Genomic DNA, 24,551 nt, shown 5'->3' with positions numbered 1-24,551 from the left:
ATTACAGTTGCACACCTCTGTAGCTTCTCATCTTTGGAATGTTGGGCTTAGGAGCAGTGGCGGAGCTTCATGCTCCGGCACCGGGGGGGCGGGGCGGAGAGCAGGCAGGGCTGGTGCGTCCCGGGGGCATGGTGCACCGCCTGCAGGGGTGTGGCGCGTGTCCCAGGGGTGTGGCACGCTGCCTGCAGGGGCATGGTGCCCAGCGTGGGCAGGGGGCAGCTGTGATGGCACCACACCAAGATCGCGCTGCCGGGGTGGTGCGCCCCCCCCCCCGCACTCCTCTTCCTCTGCCAGTGCTTAGGAGGTGACCATTTGCTTATCTCATTCACGATTGTGGCATCCACTGAGATGCACAGACCAGGCCCACCTGGTTGTTCCATTGTCCACACAGGAGGTGGTACTTTTGTGTTGTGGTGCCCAACCTTTGGAATTCCTGCTGTAGTATGACAGGTGCTGTTACTAGTGTTTTGGTATCTGTTAAAGATCTACTTATCTAGCCAAGCATTTGCTGATCTGAATACTTAGCTTTTTAGGGTTTTTTCTAGTGTGGATTGCTGCATTTAAAAATTAATTTAATTATTGTTCTAGCATAGTCATAGCATGTTCATAGCATAGGGACGTGGGTGGCGCCATGGTCTAAACCACAGAGCCTAGGGCTTGCCGATTGGAAGGTCAGCGGTTTGAATCCTTGCGACGGGTTGAGCTCCCATTGCGCGGTCCCAACTCCTGCCCACCTAGAAGTTTGAAAGCATGTCAAAGTGCAAATAGATAAATAGGTACCGCTCTGGCAGGAAGGTAAACAGCGTTCACTGCTCTTGTTCGCAATAAGTGGGTTAGTCATGCAGGCCACATGACCCGGAAGCTGCCTGCGGACAAACACCGGCTCCTTCAGCCTATAGAGCGAGATGAGCGTCACAACCCCAGAGTCGTCCGCAACTGGACCTAATGGTCAGGGGTACCTTTACTTTTACCTTTACCTAGCATAGTCTATAATTCTCTCCCTGGAATTTATAGCAAGGCTGCCATACAAATATTTAAAATAAAAATAAAATAAAATAAAAATGCATTTGGGAATAAATGAACATGTCAAGTTCCAATCCAGCTAACACTAGTCATTTCTAATTCCTGTTGTAACCAATGGCACTAGTCTGTCACAAATCCCATTTCTTTCCATTGACCTTGGGGCCAAACTGTATCCAATGCTGTTCATGCACTTGCAAGTTCTGTGAAAGTAATTTGAATGTCCATCCCTTACTCTCCTCCACTCCTTCCATCTGCATCAGAATAGTGGTAAAGGTAAAGGGACCCCTGACTCTGGGGTTGTGGCACTCATCTCACTTTACTGGCCGAGGGAGCCGGCATACAGCTTCCGGGTCATGTGGTCAGCATGACTAAGCCGCTTCTGGTGAACCAGAGCAGTGCATGGAAATGCCGTTTACCTTCCTGCCGGAGTAGTACCTATTTATCTACTTGCACTTTGACGTGCTTTCAAACTGCTAGGTTGGCAGGAGCAGGGAGCAAGCAATGGGAGCTCACCCTGTCGCGGGGATTCAAACCACTGACCTTCTGATCAGCAAGCCCTAGGCTCTGTGGTTTAACCCACAGCGCCACCCAATCCTTTGTCTGTCACTGAGGTACCAAAACAGATTGGGAATCCTATTTTCACCTGGATGGGAAAGGAGCTCTCATTAGAGCAAATTGCAGTCATTACTAGCTAAGGTAGATTGAAACATGTGTGTTTACATCATAATAATTATTTGAAGGAGCAGCCAAATTTATTGTATGCAGATTATGTACAAACCTGTTTTATTACCAGACTAACAAAACGCCTGTCATTATATCTGCAAGGAACCCCAGGAAAGGTGCCAGACATGGTACAATCAGGAAAGCAAAGCCTTCCCTTATGGAGATCTTCTCTATTGAGGCTAGCTAGCTATAAGAACTCAGGTAAACATAAGAACCAGCGGCACAGCCATGGGCACCCGCATGGCCCCACAGTATGCCAACATCTTCATGGCAGATTTAGAACAACGTTTCCTTAACTCCTACCCACTCAAACCTCTCCTGTACCTGCGATACATTGACGATATTTTTATTATCTGGACACATGGACAACAGACCCTGGAAACCTTCCACCAGACATTCAATGACTTTCACCCCACCATCAACCTAACAATGAACCAATCTATGCAAGAAATACATTTTTTGGACACTACTATAAAAATACAGGATGGACGTATAGACACCACCTTATACAGAAAACCAACTGACCGACAAACATATCTACATGCTTCTAGCTACCATCCCAAACATACCAAACAATCCATCGTCCTGTTTAGGGAAGCTTTTAATGTTTGATGGATTTCTGAATTTTAATGTTTGATGGATCTCTGTATTTTAGAATTTCTGTTTTGTTGGAAGCCGCCCAGAGTGGCTGGGGGAACCCGGCCAGATGGGCGGGGTATAAATAATAAATTATTATTATTATTATTATTATTATTATTATTATTATTATTATTATTATTATCGTATACAGCCAGGCCTTACGTTACAACCGCATCTGTTCCAACTCTACAGACAGAGAATCTCACCTAAGAGATCTACAGCAAACCTTTTTAGAACTAAAATATCCACCTGATGAAGTTAAACAACAGATCAACAGAGCCAGGCAGATACCTAGAGAGAACCTGCTGCAAGACAGACCCAAAAAAGAAAATAACAGAACACCACTAGTCATCACATACAGCTCCCAAGCTAAAACAGTACAACGCATCATCAGAGATCTACAGCCTCTCCTGGACAATGACCGCTCCCTTTCTCAAGCTCTGGGAGGAAGACCTTTCATTGCCTACAGACAGCCACCCAATCTTAAACAACTCCTCACCCACAATAATACAACCACCAGACTTAACATGGACACTGGTACCAGAGCCTGCAATAAACCCAGATGCCAACTTTGCTGCCACATACACCCAGACAACACCATTACTGGCCCCAACAACATCCAACATACCATCTCAGGACTATTTAATTGCTCATCCTCTAACATTGTGTATGCCATCAAATGCCAACAGTGCCCTTCAGCTCTCTATATTGGACAAACAGGCCAAACCCTACGCCAAAGGATAAATGGACATAAATCTGACATCAGGAACCAGAAGACAGAAAAACCAGTAGGAGAACACTTCAATCTCCCAGGACATTCTATACAAGATCTCAAAGTAGCTGTCTTACTACAAAAGAATTTCAGAAATAGACTGGAAAGAGAAGTTGCTGAATTGCAACTTATCACCAAGCTCAAAACCATGGAGGGACCTGGTTTGAACAGAGATATCGGGTTCTTATCTCATTATACATGATAAGCGATCTTCAGCCATCTCAACCCTTGCTTTTTCATGCAAAACCATTTGCAGTCGTTTGCGGTCATCAACAGCTATCAGTCAGTCAATCACCCATTTCCACCACCCTTCTGAGTGATCCCCCCTCCCCATCCCCACCCCTCCCCACCCCTTCTCTACATAAGTGCCTGGAAACTTCCATTTCACTGTATCTGAAGAAGTGTGCATGCACACGAAAGCTCATACCAAAATAAAAACTTAGTTGGTCTTTAAGGTGCTACTGAAGGAATTTTTTTATTTTACTTCGATCCAGACCAACACGGCTACCTACCTGTAATCAGGTAAACAGAAGTAGAGCAGACTTATTAAATTTGTTTATTCAGCTGATTCAGCAGAAACTGCACAGGGTAAACAATGCAATCACTTGCTTACTGAGGGGGGGCATATCTCACCATTATTTGCATGTTGGTGATTAGATAGTTTCACATTCCAAGTTCTTTCTCAGTTAAGCACACCCATAAGAAAGGGAATGTTGCATGCCTGAATTTCAGTGTAAGCATACAAATTAGCATGGCTGGCTTGATAACATTTACTTGGAAATAAGCCCCTTTCATTTATTTGTATAGAGTTTTGTGAGTCATCTTTCTATAAAGGATTCAATACCTTCCTATATAAAATGTAAATAACATGAACTATTGAGTTTTAGCATGAAGAACAATCACTTTTGAGTTAGATCCAGACCAAGTGAGTTGAACCACGTGGTCTAACTGAAATCAGGGGAAATAATTCACGGGACAAGTGAATTATTGCTTAAATCTTACTGATTTCAATGGGAACGATGTTCAAGTTTCCCTACACTTGATCCAACCCAATGTCATTTTAATCCATATTCCAGGAAACCAAATTATTCATGCCTTACTGCAAAGTTGTTGTTGAAACCTAGCTCTCATTCCGGGCCATAAGCAGCTTTCCCCCAGTTTCTTTTTTTTCAAGGACTGCAGAGAGAATGTCCAAACAGCAGAGTCCCCTTGAGTGTTAATTATTCTGTTTTCCAACCCCAGTGAGGGTTCTTCAGTCAGCACAGAAGTTTGGGGATATGTGATCATTTGTTTGGTCTTTGAATGGAAATAAGACTTTAAAATTACAATGCATACAAAATGAAACATTTTACCTTTGATGTTCTAAAATTGAAGAAAATTATCCAGGTTCTAAAGGGCATTGCTCAGAACCGCTGCCTTGGAAACAGGACCAGACTTGGGCCTTGATGCCTTTGGGGCCTGCACTGGTTCCGCCCAGGGGGATAGAATTACCTGTTCTGGCAGCGGCTGCTGCTTTCTTTCAAATCACACCTGATACATTGGCCTCCCTTTTTCTTTTCTTCAGCCCCACATACCCATGTGGCTTTCAGCCAAAAAGGAATCCATGTGTTACGTGGCTTGAATGATTATCCCAATTAACTAGAATTGCATCCAATCTGTGTCCTACTCCTTGAACTGCTTTGTTCCCACAAAAGAGAGTCTGGTGTTTCCAAGCTGTTCCTGATGGCAAACCTAATTTAGCCACAATATAATTTTCTTTGCTCCTGCCTATTTGGTTAATTAACAATGCCATTTGGAAGTAAGTCCCATTGTTTTCAATGTTGCTTCTTCCTAGTCTAGAATTGTAGCCTTAATAACATGCAGTTATTAAAGACACAGCAGCCTTAGCAAGGGGGAAAGGGATGGGGGAGATAGCAATTCAAAGAAAACTCATCTCTGAGTGGAATTATTACTACCAGCACACCACTTCTATGAAACTGAATTCATAACCAAGCAAGACAAAATATCATCCATGCTGTTCCCTGCAGTATTTCTCTGCCATGATGCCCAGACTGCGGAACTCCTTGCCCCTGGAGTTCCCTGTCCCTTTCCTGAGGTGATTCTAAATACTGTACTGCCAAAACTGCATAATTATCTCTGGCTACCTTGCTGTTCGGGATGCGGGTGGCACTGTGGTGTAAACCACTGAGACTTGGGCTTGCCGATCGGAAGGTCGGCAGTTTGAATCCATGCAATGGGGTGAGCTCCCGTGGTTCGGTCCCAGCTCCTGCCAACCTGTTGCTGTTGTTTAGTCGTTCAGTCGTGTCTGACTCTTTGTGACCCCATGAACCAGAGCATGCCAGGGACTCCAGTATTCCACTGCCTCCCGCAGTTTGATCAGACTCAGGTTGGTGGCATCGAGAACACTGTCCAACCATTTCATCCTCTGTCATCCCCTTCTCCTTGTGCCCTCCATCTTTCCCAACATCAGGGTCTTTTCCAGGGAGTCTTCTCTTCTCATGAGGTGGCCAAAGTATTGGAGCCTCAGCTTCAGGATCTATCCTTCCAGTGAGCACTCAGGGCTGATTTCCTTCAGAATGGATAGGTTTGATCTTCTTGCAGTCCACGGGACCCTCAAGAGTCTCCTCCAGCACCATAATTCAAAAGCATCAATTCTTCGGCGATCAGCCTTCTTTATGGTCCAGCTCTCACTTCCATACATCACTACTGGGAAAACCATAGCTTTAACTATACGGACCTTTGTTGGCAAGGTGATGTCTCTGCTTTTTAAGATGCTGTCTAGGTTTGTCATTGGTTTTCTCCCAAGAAGCAGGCGTCTTTTAATTTCGTGACTGCTGTCACCATCTGCAGAGATCATGGAACCCAATAAAGTAAAATCTTTCACTGCCTCCATTTATTCCCCTTCTATTTGCCAGGAGGTGATGGGACCAGTGGCCATGATCTTAGTTTTTTTGATGTTAAACTTCAGACCATATTTTGCGCTCTCCTCTTTCACCCGCATTGAAAGGTTCTTTAATTCCTCCTCACTTTCTGCCATCAAGGTTGTGTCATCTGCATATCTGAGGTTGTTGATATTTCTCCCAGCAATCTTAATTCCGGTTTGGGATTCATCAACCAACCTAGCAGTTTGAAAACACATCAAAGTGCAAGTAGATAAATAGGTACCACTCCGGCAGGAAGGTAAACGGCATTTCTGTGCACTGCTCTGGTTTCGCCAGAAGCGGCTTAGTCATGCTGGCCACATGACCCGAAAAAACTGTCTGCAGATAAACGTAGGATCCCTTGGCCAGTAAAGCGAGATGAGCGCCGCAACCCAGTCATTCGTGACTGGACTTAACTGTCAGGGGTTCTTTACCTTTACCTTGCTGTTCACTGAGGGTTTGAGACCCATCAACTACCCTCACTTGGTGTAACTGAAAAAAATGAAAAAAAATCTTCCAGTAGCACGATAGACAACAATTAAGTTTGTTATTGGTATGAGCTTTTGTGTGCATGCACACTTCTTCAGATACCTCTGAAGATGATGAGGTTACTGGCCAGTTGAAGCCATTTCCTGAAGTATGGCTGCTGTCACATAGTGACAACTTCTAGGAGCCACAGGTTAGAGCTGAGTGCAGGGTGGGAGACCAAAGGTGGACAAACTACCCCAGAAAGAGCATGGCATGTCCCCTACCGGAGGTACTGCCTGTCCCCTAACACCCCATACTTCCAGGATGGTTGGATGGTGTCTTGTATGCCTCCTTCTGGCAACTCCTGCAGCCAAGATGGTGTCAGATGTATTGCTCTGCTTTCCTTTGGACCATATCAGTGATGCTGAGGGGGGAGGGTTGTCTTGTCATCCGCCCAGGCTTGCGTCCCTGGGAGGTCACTTTGGTATTGCTAATGGAGCGGTTTGACTCTAACCCTGGAGGTGCACTCCATTGTCTCTTGAGGCAGACAGATGCCAACAACCATCTTGCAGTTAGTAATTTTATCTGCTGTCCCTTTGGTTTTGAATTGTGTTATTGTAATTTTAAATATTTGAGATTATTTTTAATTGGCCAAACATAACATAATTATTTTTTCTTGGCTAATGTAACATAATTATGAGTGGTATCCAACTAAGTTTAACTCAGAGTAGAGCCACTGAAATTAAAGGACCCAACTTGGTCACACCCATTGATTCTAATGGTTCTACTCTGAATAAAACTTAGTTGGAATACCACCCAATGTTAAAATAGGAAGGTAGGGTAGAAACCATTTTATAAATAAAATTTATAAGTGAGCCTGTGGGCCAGTGTAAACAACAAAACAGAGTCTTCTTGAATTACTTTTAAAAATTATTTTTTTTAATGAAGAAATAATTCCATTCCAAAATATAGACACACAATTAAATAGTTTAATCACTTCAAAATATAACATGTCCCCAGTAGGTTTGAACACACGCACGCACACACAAAACAATACTTAACAACAATACAAAAAACCCCATACAATAATAGTTCTGTTTACAATACCAATGAACAATGTAAAATTTGTAGTGTGAGTCTGTCTGGACTGGTGTGAAATAACAGTAGTTAAAAACATCAGACAGTAGCCTCAAGATGTAACTCTTCATACATTTTTGGTTCACAAGTAAGATGCCCTCTCTTCTCAGGACACAGCAGCGTGCTCGTTGTTCAAGGCTCCTTTCACTGAATTGAACCAACCTAACTGTTGCAACCTGAGGTTGCAGTATTTACATTAAATATCTACAGCAATTCCAAGAAACCAATAAAGATGGGAGAAGATGATTAAAGTAAAGGCAGACATCTGTGCTAAATAATGATGCAACATTTTGTCTCATGCATATAAGAAAATACATATTATCACAACAAAGGCCACACACCTTTTAATGCAGTTTTTAGTTAACATTACTACTTACAGAGAATCTATTCTCCATCTTTTCTTTCAACATTCAAGAATCATTTTCCTCTTCACATTCTCATTCCACTCTCTTAACTACCTTTCCACTGACAATCCACAACAGGAGTTTTTGGCTGCGGTAACTGGCCAGATTTTTTTTTTTTGAAAAGGCCAGTTCAACCCTTTCTGTAACTTTAATGTTCACAATCCAAACCAAGTTTAACAAATAGATGAGGACTGAGTGGGCTAAAACATAGACCCATTTGGGACAAAACTTTCACCTGACCACTCTCCTACATGTGCATGTGTGTCGGTTTTGTGGGAGGTGATGCCTTCCAGTGTCACCCTCTAGGCATATCTGTCTCACAACTGTGCATAATGTTTGAATGGGCCACCCACACATAAAATCCAACTCATGGAGGCCTGAACAGCACAAATAAAATCCAGGAATTGAAAATGTGGTCTGGTCACAGAATAACATCTGTGGAACTTTATCACATGTACTTCTTTATTTAAAGATGCATTATAATGACTGATGGCCTTGGAGGCTGGTTGGATGGTGGCCCCCTTGCTTCCTCCGCAACACATGCTGCAGAGAAACTGGTGGAAGTACCTGTCCTTGCTGGGCCACTACCAGCTCAAGAGCTGGGTAATATTGTAAAACGAGGTTTTTCTTTGTGGAGAGGCAAATTAAAAAGTGCTTAATCTTGGAGTTCTGGAGCATAACGGGCCACCTAGAGCACTGCTTGGTGGTTATGTGCTGAAACCAGGCTGAGAGAATGAAGACGGCAATAGTGCTAAATAAACCTTGAAATGTAAGACTCATGCATGGATCTTACATGCAATATAGGTGCGCAAATAAAGTGTTTTAAAGCAACGTGGTTATTACTCCCAACTGCAATTATGCGACTGGATTTGGGTCATTCAGACAGAGCTATGTTCTGGTCCAGTTTGTCTCTTTTCAGGAAACACCTGACTGGAATCCTGAGTGACATGTCAGCAAGATTTCTTAACACTGTAGTGGTTTTATCTGCTGAGTGCTAGGCACTAGTAGAGTTCTGGTTCCTGAGAGAAGGGTATGGGAGAGGTAAGTGGTCACAGGTTATGTATAACCTGTGATGTATCTACCTGTTGGCAGATATGGAGTAAGGATTATTTATTGCAAATGTTGGGTTAGGGAGTGTCTCTATGTAAACATATTTTATATTCTGCAGTTGTCTGACTCGTGTGATTTGACTACATAGAGACAATGCTGAAACATACACAAGAAGGAAGGTGGCCAGTGGTAGCAATGATTTCATGCATCTGTGAAAAGTACTAGTAACTATTTTTAATCCAAGTAAGTTTGTCCAATCCTTATTTCCAGTAGAATCAGAAGAGGGATTAAACTTCTAATTTGGACAAACTCTATAGTAGCTCTTTGGGAGAAGCTTTATTATGGTTAATGATAGGACATTTTCTACGATGTTTCCATGAAACATGGGATTTATAAAACTGACCCTTTTCCAAACTGACATCCACTATTAGAATTGTTGTGCCATGTATTCAAAACCTTAGTGGAACTCTAGAAATTTCCAGTTTACTTAATGTTTTATTCCTAGCTAAAATATCATTGGTGTGTGAGTTGCTACTAGCTAACTCAATGCATACCAATGGCTGGGAAATCTCATTGCAATCTCCCCCCTTTTATAATCCAGATGGATGCAAAGGCCAATGGTCTCTCTCCTCCCTGTTATATAGTTGAAATAGGATGTTAAGTGTTACTCAAAGAGACACCTTTGTAACTACATAAAGTTAGTTTTTCATAGATATACTTAGTATCCCCATTCAGTCCTGAAAGAAAGTCTCATTACACATTTCCAAGAATGCATGCAGAACATCTGGTGGCTGGCTAAGGCAATGCACATTCAGAAATAAAATAAAATAGTTGCAAGCGCACTTTTAAAGCCTGTACATTTAAAGCTGAAGGCCTCAACAAACAGGATATGAAGGATGGAGAAATGTGAAAGAACACATGCTTACTAAAGTTCTAAAACAACTATTAAACAATACTATGAAAGATTATACGTTAACGTGAGTTAGTTTAGGGATTTTATGGCACCTGTGGTTTATAAACAGCTTTAGCAACGAGTATTTCAAAACATAGTTCACAGTTTTAAGAAGATCTGTGCTGATTTTAAAAACTAGATTCTATATCATTTGAATGTTGCCTTTTGTATATGATATCTATTTGAAAAGAAAATATTTACACTAACTTCTATGGCTGATTTGTTAGATTACTTTGAAAGAAAACATTCCTAAGTTATGTAGTAGCCCTAAATCATAGAGATACTTCTTAGTGCATTTTGTACAAGTCTTTTTTCGTTTCTTTTTTCTTTTTTGCAGAAAGACTGTAAAACAAATTGCAATCTAAGGCTGCAATCCTGCAGCTGGACATGTGCATTGAAGTCCCACTGATACTGGTGGGATTCAGCAAAATACAGCTGGGTGGAGGATTGCAGCCATAGTCTAGCGTCTGGGCTATAAATATGTACACTCAGGAGTATATTCATTCAGTGTTAAATGCATCATTTGTAGCTTTTAAAATTTCCTCTGTGGAAAAACAATGTACAGTGTAGGAAAGTGTTCTAAAATCTCAAACTATTCAGAAATCAAACTCCTAATATAAACAGTATTAATATTGTCATTGTAAACTGAAGAGGTTCAACATTATGTGCAAAGGGCTTAAGTGTTTTGTTAGTACTGCCATTAACTGTAATAATGGCATTTTGTTTCAGCCTGTGTTCTTCACCAGTAATGAGCCATGTTACATAGAATGTAGCTGAAATAAGTTAGCTTTAAATAAAAAGTCTTTTTTTCTCTTCAAAACAAACACCTACAAACTACAACTGGTAGAACAAAAATACTGTGCTACAGTCTTCAAAACTAGTTGGTTATCTTATGTCAGAGGGGCTGCATGTGTTGTTGTTGTTCTGCTTCTTCTGTGAAGCTGGCAGCCAGGGTCTCTCTGTCATCCATCTGAGTGCAGCTCTCCTCCTCCTCCTCCTCCTCCTCCTCCTCCTCCTCCTCCTCCTCCTCCTCCTCCTCCTCCTCCTCCTCCTCCTCCTCCTCCTCTCTTCTGTCACTTTCATTGTCCATTTGACTGCAGCTTTCCTGTCAATATATATAATATACTGTCAAGCTTGCATAATGCATATTGGCAGTGCAGGGGGAGGGGAAGAAGTATTAAAAAATATACAGCCCTTCTCTGACACATATGGAGCTCCTGCATGTGTTTGTGTGTGTGTGTGTGTGTGTGTGTGTTGTGTGTGTGTGTGTATGTGCGCGTGCATGCATGCACGCACACACACACACACACACACACACACTCTTAAGGACAGTCCTGCTTTTCAAAGGCAGCCCCACATACAATGCATTGCAGTAGGCTAAATGGGTTGTTGCTTTAGAGCATGGATAAATGCAGCCTGGCTCTCTCTGTTCAGAGACTTTGAAGAGACTTAAATTTGACAAATTTTCTATAGATTAGACCATGCAACTGAATTTTGGACTCGTGAAATTAATTTTAAGCTTCCTGAAACAGAGAAAAGTGTGTATTTGTTTTACATCAGGCACCCCCAAACTTCGGCCCTCCAGATGTTTTGGACTACAATTCCCATCATCCCTGACCACTGGTCCTGTTAGCTAGGGATCATGGGAGTTGTAGGCCAAAACATCTGGAGGGCCGCAGTTTGGGGATGCCTATTTTACATTATAAGCCACCAAGTGATGTTAAGCAAACCTTTTAGAATAATCTTAAAGGTAAAGGTAAAGGGACCCCTGACCATTAGGTCCAGTCGTGACCGACTCTGGGGTTGCGCGCTCATCTCGCATTATTGGCCGAGGGAGCCGGCGTATAGCTTCCAGGTCATGTGGCCAGCATGACAAAGCCGCTTCTGGCAAACCAGAGCAGCACATGGAAACGCCGTTTACCTTCCCGCTGTAGCGGTTCCTATTTATCTACTTGCATTTTGACGTGCTTTCGAACTGCTAGGTTGGCAGGAGCTGGGACCAAGCAACGGGAACTCACCCCGTCACAGGGATTCGAACCGCCAACCTTCTGATCAGCAAGCCCTAGGCTCAGTGGTTTAACCACAGCGCCACCTGGGTCCCAAGTCAGAATAATCTTATGTTGCTATTAAAGGGTATATTGGTACAATTCTTTTAAAAAGAATGTTAGAATTTGTCCTTCAGTATTAAAAGGTACCTGGTGTAATGTAGGATAAAAGGGTACATGTTAGTTTTAGAAACAAATTCTGCCATAAGCAATCACCAATTGTATCTTCGCCACCTAAAATCATGTAACACTATTTACATAATGTTTTCAAAAGTATAGCAAGTTGTTGCTGGCATATGATGGGATAACATATTTTAACAAATCATAGTAGTGGTCAGTTTGATTGCATTCAGATGGCACATTTCTAAACTGAAATCATTTGAATTTAAATACGAACAATGGTATTGGGCCGGGTACCATATCATTCATCTTGTTACTTAAGGACAGTACATTGATACCCCGGGGTGACAGTTTTACATTAACAATATGATACACTCCTCTCCAGGTTGGTAACTTTAACAGTACTGCTCAGCAAGCATAGGTTGTGACTTGGCACTTATAATATACAGGTGGAGTAAAAGTATGGAGGTGTACGAGAACATATTGAGCTGTATACATTGCTCGGGTTCTGCTGCGGAAATGCTAGTTTCTATAGAAACTATCATTTGTATAATTTCTGTAATACGCATAACTACCATGTGGAAATAAGTCAGTATGTGGGAGAGCCAGTGTGCTGCAATGAACAGAATGTTGGTTTAGGACTTGAAAGATCCAGCTTCAAGTTGCCACTCAGCCATTAAGCTCATTGGGTGGCCTTGCACCAGTCCCCAACTCTCAGCCTAACCTATCTCACAAGTGTGATTTTGAAGGGAAAGGGGGGGGCGTGTACTGTGCACAACACCTTCAGCACTTTGAAGTCTGGGGGGCTAGAACACACTTTCACAGATATAGAGAAAGCTCACTTTCTTAACAAGGCCCCAAAGGAAAGCAGCTGTGGAGAGGGACAGTGGACAAATTTCACTAATAATGAAGATTGATGGGACTGCTATTTGCTTTCTAGCACTGTTCATTTATTTTGCTTTTAAGTAATAGGTAAATATAAAGGGACCCCTGACCATTGGGTCCAGTTGTGACTGACACTGGGGTTGCAGCACTCACCTTGCGTTATTGGCCGAGGGAGCCGGCGTACAGCTTCCAGGTCATGTGGCCAGCATGACAAAGCCGCTTCTGGCGAACCAGAGCAGCACACGGAAACACCGTTTACCTTCCTGCTGGAGCGGTACCTATTTATCTACTTGCACTTTGATGTGCTTTTGAACTGCTAGGTTGGCAGGAGCTGGGACTGAGCAACGGGAGCTCACCCTGTTGCGGGGATTCGAACCGCCGACCTTCTGATTGGCAAGCCCTGGGGCCTTGGCTCTGTGGTTTAACCCACAGCGCCACCCACATCCCATTTTAAGTTATAGTTGTTTATAAAATGCACTGTACCCAGAAAAAGAAGAAGCACATTAAAACCTGCAAATTAGAGAATTATAACTGGGGAGAATTCTGAACCATGGCTTGAATTGACTAGTTAATGCATGTAGCAAACTGCAAGGTTGTGCATGTATTTTAGATGGTACTTAAATTTAAAAGAGAGCCAGTGTGGTGTAATGGTTAAGAGCGATAGACTCGTAATCTGGGGAACCGTGTTCGCGTCTCCGCTCCTCCACATGCAGCTGCTGGGTGACCTTGGGCTAGTCACACTTCTTTGAAGTCTCTCAGCCCCACCCACCTCACAGGGTGTCTGTTGTGGGGGAGGAGGGGAAAGGAGATTGTTAGCCGCTTTGAGACTCCTTCGGGTAGTGATAAAGCGGGATATCAAATCCAAACTCTTCTTCTTCTTCTTCTTCTTCTTCTTCTTCTTCTTCTTCTTCTTCTTCTTCTTCTTCTTCTTCTTCTTCTTCTTCTTCTTCTTCTTCTTCTTCTTCTAAAAGTGCCAGCTTTCAGATAAAATCATTCCACTAGACCAGGTGTTCCTAAACTATGGTCTGTGAGCTTCATTCAGGTGGTCCATCTTCATTGAGATGCCCATATTAAATATTCATATTGATTTTTAATTGCATTTTAATTGCCTCTTTTCTTTCTTATATTCTATGGAATGCAAACTGTAATGTAACGCAACACAACGCAACACAATACAAGAAAGAAAAGAAGTACTAAAAATACTATTAACATTCATATAACATCTAACACAGCTGTTACATTTGCTACAACAGGAACAAAAATCATTAAGTGATCCACTGAAACCATCAACAATTTTCATGTGGTCCGGGGGGGGGGAGGAGTTTGAGCACCTCTGTACTAGACTAAAGGTCAGAAACTGGCATTGCATGGGTTCAGTCTGGTCCTTGAGGGGTGCCATAAGTTCCAAAACTGCTAGCCTCTCTCAGTTTCTTGAAATATATCAGAGGAAGAGGAAAAATATGGGAGGCAGCAGACTCTTCTCGGTGTGAAGAAACTGAAGTACACAAGCAGGTGCAGAAACTCATCTCACTCAAGCCCCTGCTTGCCTTGCCAGTTGCATTACAAAGTAATAAAGCAAGAGAATAGAAAAGAGAGACCCACAGGAACATGCCAGCAATAGGAGGCTCTAGCAGGAGGAGGACTAGTGCTATACACTAGTCTCTGTGCCCAATTCTAGGTAGCAGAAAGGAGAGGAGTGAAGAGAAGGATGTCTAAATTTGTCAACAGTCCACTTTGGGCTTGAACAGTTCTCTCCTTCACACAAAACCAGTTCATCCTGCCTGTAAAACTACCTGCTGACCAGAGATCTAGACTAACGTAATACTTACTTGAGAGGAGAGTGATACAAGAAGAGTTACTCATCCTTGCAAGCTGACCTATGAATAAAAAGAGAGTGAAAACTGAAGATGTGAGCAGCCAAACCAGTGTAGCATTCTGGAGACAGCAGTGGACAAGAAAGGTGAGCGAGTGTTCACAAGCAGTAACACTACACATTTATAAGGAAGGAGGTTTGCATGCCAGGTGATCCTGTAAGAAGGCTGCTGTTCTTCTGAATACAAAGGTCATTTACTACAAGCACCAGAGCAGAGAGGAAAGGAATACTCTCTTCTAATTCTTGTCCCTAGACCTTCTATAGTTCAGTGCCTTGTAGTATAAAAGGAATGTGATTTCTTTGACAGGCAAGGTTCATGTAAGTTCAAACCAGTCAACTGTTCATTTATAAAGTAATCTTCTATGCACATATTACAGTGGTGAGCATAAACTTTTTTGGGCCCTGAAGCTTGAACTGTTATGAGTGGCCCTTTGCAACCAGCATTGAGGTCTAGGTAACTACAGTGGTACCTCGGGTTAAGAACTTAATTCGTTCTGGAGGTCTGGTCTTAACCTGAAGCTGTTCTTAACCTGAGGTACCATTTTAGCTAATGGGGCCTCCCACTGTCACCACCCCGCTGCCACACAATTTCTGTTCTCATCCTGAAGAAAAATTCTTAACCCGAGGTACTATTTCTGGGTTAGCGGAGTCTGTAACCTGAAGTGTCTGTAACCGGATGTGCCACTGTACTGTCATCTTCTTCAATGGGGTTGTTCCACAACAGATCACCATACCTTTACAACATCCATGTTACTGACTCTCAAACGTTGGGATTGTTGAAATATGTACAACAAAAAATTAATCAAATTGAGTCTACTAGACCCACAATTTTTAAACAATGCAAACTAAAGTTTCTTCTTCTGGGGTCCCTCTGGGATTAGGGGCCCTGAATCTTAAGCTTCATTAGTTTCATAGTTTCACATGTGCCTGGAACACTATCTTCAAGGGATCTAACTATGCCAAGGACTGCAGCCTATGATACCATCCTTTCCTTGAATTATGCCTGGTGGGTAACAAGAGGATTTCTATGAAATATCTTATGCCAGGAGTCAGGGCAAGGATGGGTTGCTTTCATTGTAATCCCTGGGATATGGCATCAGCTGCACAGGAAGATGCAGCATGGCCTGTTCCTGACAATGTGCTCATAATGCGATGCTATCACAGTTTTTGTGCTATCGTTCCATGGCAATTGCTTTATGTGATGCATAGTTACAGCCATGTCGGGAGCGATGTTATAATTAGTAGGTAGCAACAGAGTTGCTAGGGGAAAATAGGAAACATAAGCAGCAGCCTTACACAAAGTCAGGCCATTGGTCCATTGAGATCAATATTATCATTGGACTGACCGGTACCTGGATATGCCAGGGATTGAACTTGGGACTGTCTGCATGCAAACCAAGTGCTCTACCACTGATATAGGGCATCTTCCCTGTGGGGGAGTGGCCATGGCAACAGTGCCTCTTTCGTACTGCTATGGCTGCATTTTTTTACAGTGCTGGGAGGGGCACAGGATTCCAACTAGCTCCGCTTTGGCATAGTGGCAATCATTTTACAGGTTGGATCAGTCAGTTGGTTAGAACATAGTGCCAACAACGCCAAGGTTGCAGGTTTGATTCCCTTAAAGGACAGCTGCATATTCCAGCAGTGCAAGGGGTAGGACTAGGTGGTCCTCAGGGTCCCTTCCAACTCTGTGATTCTATGAGATATCTTCTATGAGAAGTGATATGCAAGGAATATACACCTGCTACTTAGATGTTTTGGTAACTTGAACATATGTTTACCTAGACCCCAGGACTGGACTAACTGTCTGCTGATCCTTTTTTCATTTGTTTGTTTGTATGTATGTATGTATGCATGCATGCATGACGACACTTGAGATTCACTTTTATGATAATAATCCCTTAATGCAGAAGGGCCACAGCCTAACTTTCTTTGAATGAAATAACATATAGCGCTGGTTTCCCATATGCATATCATCACTTCGTTTCTCATTACTTCATTACTCAAAACTTGATTGCGTTGCTCCGTTGAGCACATTCTTTGAGCTGGTGATGGATAACATGGAAGGGCAACCTTCAGAGATTAAATCTGTGATGGCTCATTTACACATGCAAATCTTCACTCTATTATTCGGCTAATAAGTGCCAAACATGCACACGTGAGCCAAGCACCATTCTACTGTATTGTAAATCAGTAAAAACAGTTGGCAAAGCACATTGTTGACAGAGGATGCTATTAGCATTTGTGATGCATCAACTAACAGCCTGTTGAGGTTAATGTCAGCCTTGTTCAGTTCAATACCTACAGCACTTCCTGATTACTCACACATAGAAACATGAATGACTATAATACTAGTTGTAATCTGACACCTCAGCTCTACAGAGAACACATTTGAGATCCAGCTGAAATAGAATCCAGCACAGTGTCATTTGTGGATTCTAATTTTACCTAGATACTTTCCTGAGCTCTCATTTTATTTTTACCTGATAAGCTTCATCCTGCAGCTTTTGTTTCAAATATTCCTCCATCTTGAGCTCATGCTCTAGCTGGCGAACAGAGTCATTTTCATAGTTCTCATCATCTGCTCTAACGTAAGGGTCTCCATCTTCTGTAACCCTAAAGACAATTATTAATAAATAGCTTCCTAAAATTTTAAAAATGCTAACATTCAGAAGACTCGTTGTGTTATCCTCATGAAGTCTGAAAGGAAGTCCTGTTTTGTGTATTTCTTAAAAACTCCATATATATTCTTTCAAAACAGAGGACTTATTTGTTTACACATTTCCCTCACTCTTTCAAATGGATCTGTTCATTCACAGAGAGATTCCTACTTGCAGTGCCTTTGGGGATAATTATTGTATGCTAGACCCTAACATGGGGTCACGAAGAGTCGGACACGACTAAACGACTAAACAACAACAGACCCTAACTACTGTTCTGAAAAATGAATTCCCAGACTGCACCATGTCAGCCTAAAATTTAGAGGGTGCATTTGCTTCCTCAAATAATAAATAAATACTATCTGTGTGTTGTAAACTAGAAATATGATAGATTTCTACTTGCAGGGAGTCTTCTCTCTCTCGCTTCGAAGAGACAACAACATATGAGAATTACAATATGACCCTCAACACCTTCAGTCTGAAATGGTATAATCTAGGAAGGAGATAATTTAGCCATCTATGTCAGAACTGTGTTTATGATTCTGGTCTGGGTAGGAATTCACAGCTGAGAACACAGGAAGTACCCTGGGGGAAAAGATAAGCACTGCTTTCTCTAAAGAACACTCACCAGCCCAGTTAGCACATAACATTAAGCCAAACTGTGGCTAAGCATAGTTACAGGTAGGTAGCCGTGTTGGTCTGAGTCGAAGCAAAATAAAAAAATTCCTTCAGTAGCACCTTAAAGACCAACTAAGTTTATATTTTGGTATGAGCTTTCGTGTGCATGCACACTTCTTCAGATACACTAAGCATGAATGAGCAAGCGTTCAGGTACTCAGAGCTAAGATCATGGGTGCTTTATTCTTTCCACAAAATTTCTCAACTGCATGCCACCAACTGAGTTGTCGAAAGAAACCCAATGCTTCTGCGCTACCCAGAGCAAAGTCAGAGTTTGGCTTAGCAGTATGTATTAACCCAGGCTTGCAGTTTGTCTCCCCCAAACAAACAATGAGCAGTGAACCAAGAACATGCTTGATTAAACATGCTTAGGATTCTTTTGCACAGTGTTAGTTGATTTAACAGTGCAATCCTATGTATGTTTACTTGGAGGTAAGTCCCACTTTGTCAGTAAAGCTTACTCCCTAGTAACCACACTTATATTTGCAGTTTAAACTTCTGATTAATTGAATTAAAACATGCATATTTAATGAAATCACAGACAATTCTTTAACCAGGACATCTCCTACTTTACATTTTTTTATTTCAGCAACTGAAAGTTCTGCAAATGTCATATTCTACATTGTGAAAGACTGTTTTGTAAATGGGAGGTAAGGCAACACTGGAAATTCTGTATACAGAAATTAGGTTTAGATTGTCTTGCTAGTGACTGACTTTCCCCCTGTAGCTAGAATGGCTTTGTCCATCTGCAAATCCACCTGTGCTTAAATGGTGTATGTATAAAGATTGAAACTGAGCAAAAAAATGCAGAACACTTGACACGTGATTCAGGTAGGTAGCCGTGTTGGTCTGACGCAGTCAAAATTAAAAAAAAGCCCACCAAAACACTCGAGGAGGAGTGCAAATAAGAGATTCATTTGGGATAATTTATTAGAAGCCAAATTCCAGTCATGGCTTTTAATTAAGGTCTAACATACTTAAGTAGAATGCAGAACAAAGGAAGGGGCCATGTATTCTGTGTCCTCTATGCATACAGTCTGAAGGGATAGCTCAGCTGATAAAGCATGAGACTTTTAATCTCAGGGTCATGGGTTTGAGCAAGACTAGGGGCAAAGTGGCCATGATTTCTACTCTTAAGTACCTGCATGCTTGCTCATTCATGCTTAGCCATGGTTTGGCTCAGCATTACATGTGAACCAGGTCACAGCAGCGTGGACTGTGCAACTGTGCTATTTTTGTCTACTCTGTGAACCAGTAGAGGCCATCAGTTTGTAAGGAGTAATGAAATAAAATTTCGAGAACAGTTTTTGTTATGTGGAATGGGAAAGGGAGGCTAATTTCTGAGCCATTTCCCCTGTTCCCTTAAAGGCCCATGACCTAGGCTATCACCTCACCAAGAAGCTAGCCTGGATATCTCAGGATTTAGAAGGGGGCCCAGGCCTACAGCCTACCACCCCACAAACATATAACAATATCCACTGGAAATATTCTTTTCCTCTAGCTGGAGGTCAGCAATTGCTAAATTCATCTCCTAGTAAAGGGCTCTGCCCTGAAAACAAACTCCATTTCTACATTTATTTGCTTCAGTGCTAAATTTCCAAGTTAAAAATCACTGCATAATTGTTTTTCTTTTGAAGGCTGTGAGATTCATAACATGGATTTAAACACAATAGCCCTCATTGCTATTCTTGGCCTAATATTTGGTTAAGAGAGCAACTCCATATTACATGTACATACCACATTTGCTTAGCTTCAGAGATGGTTTATTGAAGACCATATGGAATATTTATTATTTAATAAGGAAAGAGAGATAAAGAGCACAAGGAGTTACCCACATATCACTGCGGATGGTGCCAGAAGCAGCTGCACTGTGAAGGTATCCTGGCTTCCGGGCATGAATCTGTGCAAGGAAAGCCTTTTCAGAAGTTGGCGATGGAACAAGGTCATCAAAATGAGTCCGACCAAACTCAGAATCCACATTACTCTCTGTCTCACTTCCAACTTCTGTGGGAAGAAAGGCACCAATGGTACTATAGTTACATGAACTCTAGGAAGTTTCTCTCATGTTTCTAGCACAGACTGACTTTACATCATCATCCTAAATGGCTATAAACACAACAGTTGTATACAGTTTTTAACTAAAGAGTTTGGTTACCTTACTCATGTACTGCTGATACTCATTCTGACATATGCACAGAGATTATTTATTGTGTAGCAGGTGTGATTATTTAGTGCACCTTGACATCCTTTAACTACACAGGGATTAGGCCAATCCCCATGCTGATTCCCTTTAACTAATGAAGGGGTCAGCATGGGCACCACAGTGCCACAGCTCTAACAATGGGTTGCTCCCAAACCTTCTTATGCAAAACACTGCAGAGTTTTGGATCTCTTTTGTTAACAATGTAGTGTTAAACTATGCAACTCCGCTTCAAGAGTAAAAAATTGTTTTTGGGTGTGAGTGAGTGGGAGAGAGAAAGAAACTCTTAGCACTGCACTCTAGTTACTTTGGATGGGGGCCAACTGTCTTCAACAGAATTTGCCACACATTTCTCCTTACATATTAAAAACAACTTCTACATAACATACTGTACATGTCTTTTTGTAGTCTATAAACATTTTTTTTAAAAAAGGAATGTAAAATGGTTAAATATTAATTCTGCTTTTAAATAATCAGACCTGAGTTCAGTTCTTTCACCAGAGAAGACATAGTGTTGGTGATTGAATCTGCTGCTACCAGCAAGTCATTCCTTAAATTTCTTCTTGAACCTGGGAAGACAAGCAAAGCTTTATGTTCAGAGGTCTCCTTACCCCCTGTAAGCTTAACAACCTAGAGAGTGTAATTAAACTGCAGTGCAGTAAATGAAAAACATATTTTAGATCTATATTCATGTAGCTTTTAAGTGGTTGTGGTTTCCCCTTTCCTACACCACACAGCAACCACTGCTCAATGTTTCATCTAATGCTGGTGCCACCAATCTAGAATAAAATATAGACCAGGATCCAAAGGAATGGGATATCCAGCCTGCTTTCTATGTCACAATCAACTTTGGAAACTCAGAGGACATTCCAAAGTAAGGTTTGCTATGGTGTTGCGTTCAGCCAATGAAAACAAAACCTCAGAGAGTTCATGGTGCCTGCCCAAGCCCTCAAAAACCCAGCTTCACTAAACTCATGTTGGCCACTGGTCTTAAACTGGTAGAACCAGGGTAGGGGGATGTCTGGCCCCACAAATATTGCTGAGCTCAAGCTCCCATCATCTCCTGCCAGCATGGCCAATAGGTCAGGGAAATGCACTCCCAACATCATCTGAAGGGACACAGGTTCCCTATCCCTTCCGATATAACTTTCTAATGAGCTAGTTCCATGCTGAACACTACAAAAATGGACAACAAAAACAAACAAATAAAAAACCAACCCCATTTTCCACTGAGTTAAAAACAGCAACCTGGCTTGCAATCCTTCCCATGCTTATTCTTTATTTGCTATGGATCTTCATTGCTTAAGAACCAAATACAAAATTCATATATTTTGCATTTTCTAACACAGTTTCCCAGTTTCTTACCCGCTTCCTCCTCCATTGCAAGCTTATACTTTCAGCAACTGTTTACTGCTCCAGCCCACATGCACTATCCACAAAGACTGAGGAGGGGGATCTTCTTCAGCCCAAAGCCTACATTCCCCGGTGGGCAATCTTCCAGAGACTGCATGCTGGACTGGTGATCAGGGCCAGAAGCAAAAAGCAGGCTGAGCAGTGGAGGGACTTTTAACCCTTTCTTATAGCCTTTCATTGAGGTTGTATTCCAGTGGAGGCTATGTTCCAGCCACACAATTCAGAATTATCCATCCATACACCTCCACGTCTTCCCACCAGGAAGCAAGAGGCATTAGAGCCCAAGGACAATACACACCCAGACAAGAGCACAGAGCACAGTCTATGAGAGATGCAACCTGGGGAGGGTGTGTGGCCTGCAGAGAGTCCTGCGGTCCAAATACACAGCCCTGGAGGACTGTATTTGGTCCCCGGTCTCTGTATTTGGTCCTTGCCTCTACACTAAAGCAATACAGGGGAATTGGTGCTCCTAACTAAAGAATCACTTTTGTTATAGGGACTTGGAGGCCAATGAAGAGGACTCGGAGGAGTCAAGCAGCTGGCATGAGAAATTATCATGCAACAATGTAGCACATTATGAAGAAGTATAATTGCTATGGCCAGAGAATACAATGCATCTTTATGTACACTTGATTAATAGAGGATGTTGTGTCTGTTGCAGATAATATAGAAAGCCTGGCTTGTTTAGTTAGTTAGACCAAATCTTTTCCTCATGCTTTTCATTATGGTGAAACAATACTGTACTAACTTTTTACAATTGTTTTATGCCATTAGGAATCCTCTCACTGATACCACTTGTTCTAAACACAAGCTTTTAATTAGCCTAAATCGGGGTGCCTTCCAGATGTTGTTGGAGTATAGCTGTCGTCAATCCCAACCATTGGCCATGCTTCTGGGGCTGATCTAGATGCATCAGTTGGCTATGCCCACTTTAAATGATAAAAAATTCATTGTAGATGTGGCATTTCCCCCACCCCTGCTGACTACTCCTAAGCACAACCACTTTGTAGCAAAGGATGCTCTGCACAACCTACCTTGCGCAAAGGCTTCCTGCACATCTCCTCCCACGCCTGTCAGAGAGTCCTGAGGTGTGTGGGCTGGAGTCGAGCAGGCAGATGCAGATCTGATGGGCATAGGAATAGGCCGGCTGATAGTGTGGCTGGGAGAAGAGCGTGGGGAGCCTGCCCCTTGGGTCTGGAATAAAAAGGTTTGCTAAGTGGGTTAAGCACGACTTACAGCGGAGAGCGCCCCAGTGCTGCCATCGCCAATTATATTCCTACTGTGCAAACAGTCAGAAAATGCCATGTCATGCTGAATACTGGGATCATCCTGATGGAAAGCGAGCACATCAGTCTCTTTGTTAGTTAATAGGGCCAGACGTGCATACAGTACTAGTAAAATAGCAGAAATGCAAAAATGTAGTGAAGTAAGACAGGAGAAATGGCCAAAAGGATCTGATAAGTTCAGGGTTCAAATAGACATTTTTTAAAAAAACCCATATATGGAACTTTTTCCCAATGGAAAATATTGTTATTATTATTATTACTGTTACTATTATATTCTGCTTAATGCCAAAATAGGCATCTAGGTGTTTTACAAAGTATATTAGAAAAGTTGCATAGATACAGAGGTCTTTGCATTAAGAAGACTGGAAGTCTTGGATAGAATTGTTAACTTTTCATACAGAAAAGAACTGTGTTCAAAAATTAGATGTGGGAACTCCTTTCTAAAACAAATACTAGAAGTGTGGGGTCCTGAAATAGACCTAGTACACCATGCCATCCTCATGCCCAGTGCTTCTCTGCCCTGGCTGTCTTTCAATGGCTTCAGTTTATGGTGGTGCAAGGTGGGGAAGGAAATTGCTAAGCGTGATGATGTCAGGTCACATTTTCTGCTTTAATTAAAGCTTGTTAGGAGATGATGCAAGTCATCATTGGCTGTATGTTTAAGGCAATGCACCATTTGGCCCTAAAATGCAGCACAAATTGCTATTGTTAAGAAACAAAACCAAACAGCAAACCCCAGTATGAGTGCATGCAAGCCTTTTATGTGAGTCTAAGGAGGGTCTCTCAATCCTAGACAATGTGTTTTAACATCAGTCATAAGAAAGACATGTAGTTGGTCCGTGAAAGTGAGCAGAACATGCCACAGAATACACAAAGATCTTATACTCATCGATTCTCTACCAGCTAATCTTGTTTTTCTCATCTCAGGTAGGGAGTAGCAGCAGGTGGCTTACTGAGCCCCACCTGGTTGCCATACAGAGTTGATGAGCAGCATTCAGCTTGGTGGGTTACAGGTTTTTGCAGACCTGCTTTAGAGTTACGAACTCTATGCAAGGAATGGGAATGGACTCCAGAGATAGGAGTCTATACACGGAACTGAGCGGTAGACAACTAAGTTTTTCTCAGAGTAGACCCATTGAAGTTTAACATGTCTAGGTTAGAGCCCCTCATTTCAATGGGTCTACTTTGAGCAAAACTTAATTGACTTTGTTTACTTTTTAGAAGTAGAGTACAGTTGCTAATAGTAGTAAGTGCACAGCCAAAGAGGTGTGGTCCATTCTTCCAAGTTCTTTCCACAGCAAC

At 42.1% G+C, this 24,551-nt stretch overlaps 1 protein-coding gene across 23 annotated transcripts in view; it reads right to left on the bottom strand.

The window, feature by feature from the left end:
- Positions 1–7,463: 7,463 nt before the first annotated feature.
- The window catches only part of DTNA (dystrobrevin alpha), a 204,888-nt gene continuing 187,800 nt past the window's right edge, over positions 7,464–24,551 (bottom strand). For 12 of the 23 annotated variants that reach the window (XM_088675464.1, XM_088675454.1, XM_088675457.1 and 9 more), the window contains 5 exons: positions 22,998–23,157; positions 21,030–21,119; positions 20,186–20,354; positions 17,496–17,628; positions 7,464–11,194 (listed from right to left, as the gene is read on the bottom strand). In XM_088675464.1, the coding sequence (XP_088531590.1) occupies positions 10,985–11,194; positions 17,496–17,628; positions 20,186–20,354; positions 21,030–21,119; positions 22,998–23,157 (762 nt within the window). In that variant the 3' untranslated portion in view covers positions 7,464–10,984. Of the gene's footprint in view, positions 11,195–14,968; positions 15,017–17,495; positions 17,629–20,185; positions 20,355–21,029; positions 21,120–22,997; positions 23,158–24,551 lie in introns of all 23 variants that reach the window. The other 11 variants (XM_088675455.1, XM_088675456.1, XM_088675458.1 and 8 more) reach the window with 7 other exon arrangements.

The sequence above is a fragment of the Zootoca vivipara genome, chromosome 8 (genome assembly GCF_965207765.1).
Source record: "Zootoca vivipara chromosome 8, rZooViv2.hap1.1, whole genome shotgun sequence".
Lineage (NCBI taxonomy): Eukaryota > Metazoa > Chordata > Lepidosauria > Squamata > Lacertidae > Zootoca > Zootoca vivipara.
The sequence above is the reverse complement of the archived record's forward strand: the minus strand, read 5'-3'. Positions and strand labels throughout refer to the sequence as shown.